At 37.0% G+C, this 11,401-nt stretch overlaps 1 protein-coding gene across 1 annotated transcript; it reads left to right on the plus strand.

Annotated features, from left to right (window-relative positions):
* Window positions 1–4,870: 4,870 nt before the first annotated feature.
* Window positions 4,871–8,475, plus strand: LOC115964324 (thaumatin-like protein). The gene is made up of 2 exons (XM_031083659.1): window positions 4,871–4,930; window positions 8,110–8,475. The coding sequence occupies exons 1-2, from the start codon at window positions 4,871–4,873 to the stop codon at window positions 8,473–8,475; spliced, it is 426 nt and encodes a 141-aa protein (XP_030939519.1).
* The last annotated feature ends 2,926 nt before the right edge of the window (window positions 8,476–11,401 follow it).

The raw sequence follows: 11,401 nt of genomic DNA on the forward strand, positions 1-11,401 counted from the left end.
AAAAGGAGACCCACATTGCTCACTTGGAGGGAAAAGTTTTAAAGTTCAACTCGTCATTGGAGAAGGCTCGTGAAGAAGCCAATGTAGCTTTCAAGAAGTCAGACAAGTACAAGAATCGTCTACACAATCATTGTGCAACTGGCTACGAGGACTTCCGTGCTGATGCCAAGAAGGCTTGCCCTGATCTGGACTTTGATTCCTTCAAAATTCCTCTTGCCACAAAAATTTCCCTACTTCCAACGAGTTCTGAGGACGTAAACGTGGTGGACGATGCTACTAATGAAGTAACCCAGGATGCCACTATTGCCAGCAGGGACGACCCAAAGTCTGAGGGCAATGCCCCCAGTGGTTTATCTCATTAAATTTATCTTGTTTTAGAAAAATTTTATTATTTTAGTTTATTGGAAACGCCCGTTGTTTTGGGCTTTACTTTTTTAGAATTCATTCAAGTACAATTCTCTTGTCCAAGTGTATGGACAAGCTATATATACAATTGCCCTTATTGGCTTTACATAACTCAAGGGTCTTTGGACAGTGGTTGTTTACCCTTCTTTTAGTTTTTATGAATGAATGTCTACCTTTATTTTCATTTCTTACTTGGTGTTGAACATGTTATATACTTTATGAATGAATTTTATTTGTTTACATCATCCATGTTGTTTTTATGGTTAAGTGTGGTCCGTCCACTGATGAATCTCGTTAAAATAATTTTCTTATGTCCAACAATTACCATTCTTTAAGTTCTACAAGTATAACTTGCCTATGAATGGTATTTCCCCTACTAGCATTATTCGTCCATAAATTTGACTTATAGCTTGCATCATCCCTCGTCCATGGGCTGGTCCTTTATTTGTCTTTAGGTAAGACATTTCTAGCGTTTACTTGTCCAAAAATTGGACTTTGGCTGGTTAAATTTATTCATGGATTTTGAAATATCCTTGTGTGCACGTTTTTCCTCATCCATTAGTTAGACGAGTATACCTTAGGTTTTACCTTGTCTAGTGCTTAGACGGATGTACCTTTGGTTTATTTTTCTTCACTTTTTCCTTATTTTAAGGAAAGCTTATAGACATTACATCCCTGCATCTGAGCTTTTATTCGTCATTGGCCTTTAGCCTCCTTGTGGATTAGTTTGGATGGTAGCCTGAAAATGGGAGATTCACACAACATCACATACATTAGAAATCCAAACTGTATGAACATAATATAAACATAACATCCACATCGTCCATAAGCATGGCACATGCTTAGAAGCCAATGCCTTAGGGAATTACAAATACTTATACAAATAAATACTTACATAACTTCGTCCATCACAAATTCGTCTATAGACAGCGCAAAAGCTAGAAGCTGAAGCACTTTTTAGGGAATTAAAATACTTAAAAACACGCAGTAGTAATAAATATAAGCAAACATGAGAAAAATAACACATAACTTCAACTTTGTCCATGATGCTCGTCCAGGCTGGCCCTTTATTGATAGTATCTCCTTAGATGCTCAATATTCCAAGGGTGCTCTAGCTTCCGTCCATCTAGGGCTTCCAAGTAATATCATCCCTGCCTTTTACAATTGATAACCCTATAAGGTCCTTCCCAATTAGGCATTAGTTTCCCATGAGCCGGGTTTCGGGTTGCCAAGGAAACCCTTTTAAGGATGAAGTCCCCAATGTTGAAACGCCTAGGTTTCACCATGGCATCATATTGCTTGGCCATGAGATTTTTGTACCTTGTTGTCCTCTGCTCTATGTCCATCCTTACCTCATTAACAAGATCGAGGTTAAGACAAAGTTGTTCTTTGTTTTTCCTCATCTTAATACTTCATCACCCTGTGGTTGGCCATGTGTACTTCTGCAAGTATGACTGTTTTACTCCCATAGGCTAGTTTGAAAGGAGTTTCCACTGTAGGGGTCCTCACTGTCATCCTGTAAGCCCATAAAACACTTGGCAACTCATCTGGCCATACTCCCTTTACCCCCTCAAGCTGAGTCTTGATGATCTTCAACAAGGATCAATTTGTAATTTCTGTTTGCCTTTTTGCTTATGGGTGGGAGGGTAAGGAATAATGATTCTTGATCCCAAATTGCTTGTAAAAATCCCTGAAAGGTGTGTTATCAAGGTACCCCAAACCTACATATAATGCTCTTCCAAACGAAGTTCTTGACATTTTGTTATGTAATCTTCACTAAGGGTTTAGTTTCCACCCACTTAGTGAAGTAATTAATCTCCACCACCAAAAACTTCATTTACCTAGTTCCAATTGGAAAGGGACCCAAAATATCCAATCCCCACTGTGCAAAGGGCCATGGGGCCATCATTGGGGTAAGGTACTCTGACGACTGTCTAAGGACGTTACTGAATCATTAACATTTATTGCACACCTTAACATACGCATTAGCATCAGCTTGAATGGTCGGCCAATAATAACCTGCACAGACGACCTTGTGGACAAGTGATCTAGCTCCTAAATGGTTGTCACACGCTCCTTCATGAACTTCCCTCAATACATAGTTTGCTTCATCTAGAGCTAAACACCTTAGGTAAGGCTGAGAAAAGCCTCTTTTGTATAGCATCTCGTCTATAAGGACATATCTGGCTGATCTGTTTCTTAGCTTTCTGGCCTCGTCTTTTCTCTCTAGAAGCCTTTAGTCTTTTAGATAGGTGACTATTGGGGTCATCCAATTTTCTTCACTTTCTATCTGCTGTACCTCTAGAAGATCTATGCTTGGCATATATTGAACTTCATCAAACTCTTCCATCAATTCTCTTGCTGATGCTTCCTTTGCTAAGGCGTCTGCTTCCATGTTCTCTTCTCTTGGAACTTGAACGAAACTAGATTCTTTAAATTTCTTAAAAAGGTGTCTTACCTTATTAAGATATTTCTTCATCCACTCTTCCTTAGCTTCATACATTCCATTCACTTGACCTATAACCAACTGTGAATCTCCCTGGATGAGTATTGATTTTGCCTCTAAGGATTTAGCCAACTCTAACCCTTTAAGTAGGGCTTCATACTCAACTTCGTTGTTTGTTGCTTGATACTATAGACGAAGTTTGTACTTCAGCTTATCTCCTTCTGGGGATTGCAAAACAACTCCTATTCCACCCGCATGTAGTGTAGACGATCCATTCGTATGGACGACCCATGTTTTAATGTCTTCCATATCGTTTGAGTCCCCATGACTTGGAGTAAACTCTGCAATGAAATCTGCTAGAGCTTGAGCCTTTACTGCATTTCTTGGCTGGTACCTAATATCAAACTCACTAAGCTCGATAGCCCATTGGATTAATTGCCCTACAGCTTCCAACTTGTTCATTGCCTTTTTTAGAGGATGGTTTGTCATAACATTGATGACATGAGCTTGGAAGTACTGCCTCAACTTCCTGGAAGTCGTTATCAATGCAAAAGCCAATTTTTCCATCAGCAGATTTTGTCCTTCCGCTCCCCTCAGAGCCCAACTTGTATAATACACAGGCTTCTGCACCTTCTCTTCTTCCTTGATCAATGCTGAACTTACCGCATGTGGGGACACTGCTAAGTATAAATATAACTCCTCACTTGGTACGGATGGACTTAGCATAGCAGCCGTGGTAAGATAGACTTTAAGATCCTAGAAGGCCTTTTGACACTCGTCCATCCATTCAAATGCCTTCTTAAGAACTTTGAAGAAGGATAAACATTTATCTATAGCTTTTGAACCAAACCTATTTAGGGCTACAACTCGTCCAGTGAGGGACTAGACTTCCTTGATATTCTTTGGGGGTTCCATGCTCAATATGGCTTGGATCTTATTTGGATTCACTTTAATTCCTCCTTGTGAAATCATGAATCCTAAAAACTTCCCAGACGAAACCCCGAATGCACATTTACTCGGATTCAGCTTCATTTTGTATCATCTAAGTGTTTCAAATATCGCCTGTAGGTTGTCCAGATGTTTTCTCCTCGTCCAAGCTCTTCACCAGCATATCATCCACATACGCCTCTATGTTCCATCCTATCTGTGAACGAAACATGTGATTAACTGACCTCTGATAAGTTGCCCCTGCATTCTTCAAACCAAAAGGGCATCACCTTATAACAAAATAAACATTGACTGGTAATGAAGAATGTCTTCTCTTGATCTGCCTTATCCATATTTATCTGATTATACCCTAAAAAGGCATACATGAAGCTTAGCAACTGATGACCTGCTGTTGAGTCCACTAATTGATCAATGTGTGGCAAAGGATAACTATCCTCAAGGCAAGCTTTCTTTATATCAGTGAATTCAACGCACATCCTCCACTTGCCATTTGCCTTCTTGACCATCACCACATTGGCTAACCAATTTGGGTAATAGATTTCCCGAATAAATTGTGCTATGGTTAACTTCTGGACCTCTTCCTTGATAGCATTGTCTCGCTCAGGAGCGAAGACCCTTTTCTTCTGATGAACAGGCTTGGAAGATGGATGCACATTCAACTGATGAGTGATAACACTTGGGACAATCTCCGGCATGTCTTCGTGACTCAATGCAAAAACATCGACACTCTTCCTTAAGAATTGGACGAGGTCTTGCTTTGTCTTCTCTTCCATACTTGTTCCAATTCTGGTAATTTTCTCGAGATTACCCTCTTCTAAAGGAATGTCTTCCAGTACTTCGATAGGCTCTGCAACAACTTTTCTCTCTTCAATGATCATCGTCTGCATGTGCTCATCCATAGCCAACATGGCTAAATAATACTCTCTTACTGCTAACTGATCTCCTTGCATTTTTCCTACCCCGTACTCTGTAGGGAATTTGACTAATAGGTGGTAGGTAGATGTTACAGTCTTCCAACTGTTTAATGTTGTCCTTCCAATGATGGCGTTATAAGAAGATGAGCAATCCACCATGAGGAAATTCACTTCCTTGGTTATCTGCTATGGACATGATCCCAACACTACAGATAACGTAATGGTGCCTACAAGTTGCACTTTCATTCCTCTAAATCCCACCAAGGGCGAACATACTGGACGAAGTTGATTTCGTCCGAGCCTCATTTGTTGGAAGGTGGGGTAATACAAGATGTCTACCGAACTTCCATTTTCCACCAACACCCTTCTAGTTGTATAATCCACAATGAGTAAAGTGATGACAATTGCATCGTTATGTGGGTGGTGGATTCTTTCAACATCCTCATCCGTGAACATAATGGCTGGCTCATCTATCACACTCGTCCTTGGTGATCTTCCAACGAGTTAGACGTTTTATACCACCTTGAGGTACGTCTTCTTTGACTTAGAAGACTGTCTTGTTCAAGTTCCTCCTATGATAACCCTTATTTCTCCAAGTGGGGGCTGTGATGACTCTTCTACCTTTCCTTTCAACTTCTCGTCTTTATGATCCCTTCCAACGAAATGCCTCAACTTTCCCTATCTGATAAGATTCTCTATCTACTACTTTAAATCATAGCACTTGTCTGTGTCATGCCAATGATCTCTATGGAAGCGGCAATATTTGTTTTTATTGCACTTATTGGGATCTCCCTTCATCTTCTCTAGCCACTTCAAGGTGAGGTTATCCTTGATTTGCATAAGTACTTGATCAAGTAGAGCATTCAAGGGTGTGTAGTGCTGACTCCTTCCTAAAGACGAACCCGCCTTCCAGTTGTCTCGATCCTTCTTTGGATGAGGACCTTGTTCAGGATGGCGTGGGAGATCTACTTCCATTCACTTGGCTTTCTTCCTTTTCTTGGCAATGATTGCATCTTCTACATTCATGAAGCTTTGGGCTAAATGGACGAGTTCAGCCATGGTTTGAGGCTCTTACTCGTAAAGCTTATGGATGAATAAATCGGAATTAACCCAATTATGGAAGGATGTCAATAACAACTTGCCGTCGATCTCACCCACTATGAGGGCTTCCCTGTTGAAACGAGTAATGAAGGATCGCAAGCTTTCATTTTCCCCTTGCTCTATGGTTAATAGGCTGGACAAGGAGCGTTTATGCCTTTATCCTTCAATAAAATTATTGACAAACAACTTACTCAATTCTTCGAAAGAACTCACAGTGTTTGGAGGTATCTTGCTGAACCACACTCATGCTAGTCCTTTAAGGGTGGTAGGGAAGGCCCTACACATAATTTCGCCTGAACCCCTTGAAGGTGCATCATAGTCATGAAGGTTGTGATATGATCACACGGGTCGCGCGTTCCATCATATGAGTCCAGGGAAGGCATCTTGAACTTGGAAGACAAGGGATGACTATTGACGGAAGCCACAAAAGGGGAATCAGTTCAATGAATTAAATCATCTACGGGATTTGTCCTTATAATTTTTTCTCTCATCTCATCCATGGCCTTCCTCATTTGATCCATCTCCCTCTCCAAGTGTAGCACTCTTCGTGAAGTGGTACCCCTTGACTAGTTCTCATGCTCAGCATTTTCTCCTTTTCTGACTTCTTGACTCTGGGCTTGTCCTTCGACATATCTCTCATTACCCTGTCTCCTTAGAGTAATTTCCCTGGTCAACTCTTGGTTTTGATGGGTTAATTTTGCCATAGTGGCTGCCATGGACTGCACTTGTTGTATGGAAGGGGGTTACATGACAAGTACTGACTGGCGATCATGGTTAGGATGATTAGAAGCATTCCCACTCTCCTGATGGCTTGGACTAGTGGCCATTGATCTTGTTCGAACCATGCAACCCTTTGTCAAAGAAAGACAATTTGCAATATGCAAACTTAATCTTTTCCACAGACGGCGCCAAGTGATGATGCAAAGAAAATCAGTGGGCTAAATGCTCCAGGCTTTAATGGATTAATGGTCACTTGAAAAACCTGAAAAGAAAGACACCAAATCAAAGGTGACCGGGGTGAACCAGCCAAGAACTCTTTGATGCTTAAGTTAGTTTTTTCTAGAACTCAAGAATTCCAACTTTTAGGGGTAGTGGAAACTTACTTTGATTTGATGTGGATGAGTCCTTATATAGAGAGCCTTGGAGTGATTACTTGTTTAGTAACTTCCCTAATATTTATGGAAGTTAGCAAGTGCAGACATAACTTCCACAACGGCTATAGAAGTTAGAATTTTCAATCTTATCTTCAATAATTGCCATTGGAAGTTAAGCACTTATTAGGAATTTATGGCGATAAATAAGGACCTTGTTCGCATTTCAAAGTTCCACGTGTTCCGAATCTTAAACTTATGTAGGTAAATCCATTACTGGAAATTTCCCAAGTGTTGGAAGATCGTCCAGGCGCTTTCCTCATGGACGACTCTTACGTCCACAGACGACCTTTCGCTTTTGGACGATCTACTTGAAAGGTTGGCCCTTGTCTTTTGGACGAATCTTATGGACGAGTTAGAGATGGTTCAATTTTCTTTAGTTCCCCATTAATAATGGATGCAAATTATTAACTTTTTTCCAAAAAAATAAAAGAGCCTCTGAGCACGTGCGTAAGCGTGTGCTCATAGGCTAGTTATTATTTAAGGGGCTTTGCTTGATTTTTTTTTTTTTTTTTTTTCCAAAATACTCCTAATACTCCTAAATTTAAGTAAAGATAAAACTAAAGAATGGTCAGGTAAAATACATGCCTCCTTACAAAATAAGAATACTCTCAGGTATTTGAAATGCTCCAACTATGTTTTCAAAAAAAAAAAATTCACTTTTATTTTTACACCTTTAATAAGTTTTTACTTTTTATGGGGAAAAAAAAAAAAAAAAAAAAAAAAAAAAAAAAAAAGCCTGCTCCCCTTATCCAAATATGTAAAAAATAAAATAAAAATAAAAAACCTATTCCCAAGTTAGAAATGTAATTAATTTTTTTAAACATCATGCAATTTGCTTTTTTCTATGGATGTATCATTTCATGGTGGCAAAAAAGAAGAAACCCACTTCACCACTCTCACTCTCACTCTCCCTATTACTTTCTCAAAACACAAAAGTGCAAGCGATTAGTTCCTATCCAAAACAAATTAAGAACAAAATGCCAACTTCCTTAGTTAAATTCTTCTTCTACATTCTCTACTCCCTTTCCTTCACAGGTACACTCTTTTCTCTCACAACATGATAGTCTTTCAAAACCCTTCAAATATGTATAGTATAGTTGAAAAACTTACATTGTTGCCTGTTGTTAACTTTGTTTTGCAGATGGGACGCATATGGCCTGGACTTCCTACCACTGCAGGCTATTTAACCCCAAAAGATGGTGGCTTTCATCTCTATAGTGGTGAAGTACTGTTTGAAGTTTCGAAAAGATGGTCTGGAAGAGTATGGGGCAGACAAGGCCGTTGCTTTGATGAAGATACTAGCAAAGGTTCATGCCAAACTAGTGACTATGCTGGCCTTTTCCATTGCCAATGCATTGGTGGAGTCCCTCCGGTCACAATTCTTGAAATGACATTTGGAACCTCGAAATCAAACTTACATTACTATGATGTGAGTTTGGTTGATGGGTTCAACTTGCCCGTGTCAATGGTTCCCATAGGTGGTGAGTATCATGCTTGCAGGTTATAGGTGGTGAGTATTAAGAATGCTGGTGAAATAAGATTTCATCACTAGGTTTTTTTTTTTTTTTATTTTACAATTGGAAAATTTAGTAATTCCAAATTATTATGCTAGTAAATTATTAATTTTTTTCCTCTAGCACTACGTCTTTTTCTTTTATTTTTTGCTTAATGGCACTACTTTTTCAACATTAGGATTCGAGGAAACCTATAGAATATTGAACATGTGATTATTATGTGAATATGCAAATACGTTCAACTATCTCTGATGACCTTAGACACGTCCCATGTCGAGATAAAACAAACGCAACAATCTTGAAAACAATTATTAGCACTCCACTAAGCAACCAAGTCAACCTGCAAACAAAACTAAACCAAAATCAATGTAAATATGTAGTTTCAATAACTTTGCAAGTAGCAATTTTGTTATCTTTTAGTCTATCACGTACTGAAAGATAAAGAGGTGAATTTGGAGGTAGATATCCAAATTCCAAACTGTTTGGTTAAGTGCCTAATTTTAAGGGAAATGATAAGGATTAAGGAGTACATAGATGAAAGAGTTGGAGATAGAAGAGAAAATTTTTAGTTAGTTTAGAATTTAGTAACTGTAATAATAGTACAAATTAATTAAACTGATTTTAGTTTAGAATTTAGCAATTGTAATATTAGTAGAAATTAATTAAACTAATTCCTCCTCTTTTGATTCTCCAAAAAAAAAAAAAAAAAAAAGATTCCTCCTCTTCTAGAGAAATTATACAGTCCTTTGTTGGACCACGTCACTTATCTACCATTCCACTAAAAGATTTCCACTTGTTTAAAATTGTTGAGTCAGTAAACAGTTTTAGTTTTAGAAAAAGAATTAATTTAGCAATTTTAAACAAATAATAGCCTTTTAGTGAAATGGTGAACAAGTGACGTGGTCCAACAAAGGATTGTATAATTTCTCTAGAAGAGGAGGAATCTTTTTTTTTTTTTTTTTTTTTTGAGAAGGGAGGAATCAGTTTAATTAATTTGTACTAATATTACAGTTACTAAATTATAAATTCTACCATGAGGAACATATATTTTCTCCCTCTTCCATCCCTTAACATCTGTTTTATTTATTTATTTTTAAGAATCCCTTTTACACCCTTACATTTTAATTTTATTAATAAGAACAATTTAAAAAAAAAAAAAACGATATCACTATTTTAGTAACTGTAATATAATAGTGCATTTTGGATCATTGGATGAAATAATTTTTTATCGTTTCATCACACCTCTAGGTATTTTTGTGATTGAAAAATGTAATATTTTCAAATTATAATGGATGAAAATTATTAAGCATTTTGAACTTTAGTTTTGGATGTGTACTAAGTGCCTATCTTTTAGGATTAAATAACTTCCATTTAAAAAAATTGAATTAAAAAATTTTCAGATTTTACAACGTGAGAGTCTATAGCATAGAGGTATTTTGATATGGATATGCAATTATGAACTACCTTTTAGGACTTAGTGACTGCCTTTTAGGATTTTTTTTTTTTTTAAATGATAATTGTGACACTCTATGACTAGTCATTTATATGGGGCTTTTTTTTCTTTTCCTTTTAAAGAGGATTATTTTTGTTAATTAAAAGAAATGACTTAAAATTTACTAAAATCTTCTTTAAAATGAATTCATAAAAACAAACTACTATTTTCCTTCCACCAGTCCACCTAAGAGCATTAGGAGGTGTTTGGTTGTGTTGTTTATGTTGGAAAAACACATGGAATAACAGATTTGTATCTCATACAAATACACGCAGCGGAATATGAAAGGATTTACTTCATTCATGATTTATAACACGCACTATGTAAATTTCAGAATTTAAGAACAAGAGAGTGTATCTTAGTGTGGTGAAATTCAAAACAAAAGATTAGAAGTACTTGGGAACACTTTTAATCTTCACTCCAATTCCACTTTACGCCCAAGAAGTGTGGTCACTCAATCAGTTTCCAAGGGAGAATAATTGAGTGGCTTCGATTCACACATACACACCATTTTACAATAATGTATCTTATTAAAATTCTATATGTTTCTCCCTTTGTATCTAACTGATTATCTAATTGGGCTAGCCTTTTGGGCCTTTCCAATTGGGCTTTAGTGTGTGTGGCTTGGAGTGTGACCAAAATGGAACAAATAAGACTCTAGCTCTAATAGACCTTGGGCTATTTTGTCAACACTTGACAAGTCTAAAGTTACCATTAATTATATTTAATACCACTATATAAATATAATTGCACTCCAAGCCTTATTAATAAATTGTATCCCAAGACTTTATTATACATGCAAACCCTTCATAAAATATTTGTAGTAATACAAAGTCATGAATGTAGACTGTCACTTTGAAGATTACTACATCTTAATCCTTGAGTACCCGATTTAATCCTTTAAGTTATTCATTATATATTTATGAAATCCAATTTCATAAATATATACTTTAATAACTCCTTACTAAAGTGGTTAGGCATAACACTCTAAATAACCAAACCCATTAAACTTATCTCAAAAGAATATTTTATATCTCCGTTAAGAGATTATGAATTTCATCTTGAGAATACATGTTCCATCAACACTAAATGTGGTTGCCCAACATACTAAGGTTTCGATTGTGACTTTAAATCTCACTCCTGATATATCAAAGCAACCTACACCTTATGATCAAGTCCATTATTCTCTCAGGATTAAGAGTTCATACAAATAGAAGTCATAAAATTTATTATTTATTTGACAGTCGTTCAGAGAATATTAAATCTCATAGCAGTCCAGTTCAATATGTCTTAACTCTTAAAATATATCAACATATCAACTAAAAGTCTCAATTTCCATGATCAAGACAAATCATCGTAGTTGATATATTATAATCTTCACATATAAAATGCTCAATTTCATCACAGACTACAAACCAAAATTTTGA

The sequence above is a fragment of the Quercus lobata genome, chromosome 10, assembly GCF_001633185.2.
Source record: "Quercus lobata isolate SW786 chromosome 10, ValleyOak3.0 Primary Assembly, whole genome shotgun sequence".
Lineage (NCBI taxonomy): Eukaryota > Viridiplantae > Streptophyta > Magnoliopsida > Fagales > Fagaceae > Quercus > Quercus lobata.

Coding starts and splice junctions, on each gene's coding strand:
- LOC115964324 (XM_031083659.1), top strand. CDS start 4,871: ATGAGGAAATTCACTTCCTTGGTTATCTGCTATGGACATGATCCCAAC. Junction 4,931..8,109: donor ATCCCAACACTACAGATAAC/GTAATGGTGCCT, acceptor TTTGTTTTGCAG/ATGGGACGCATATGGCCTGG.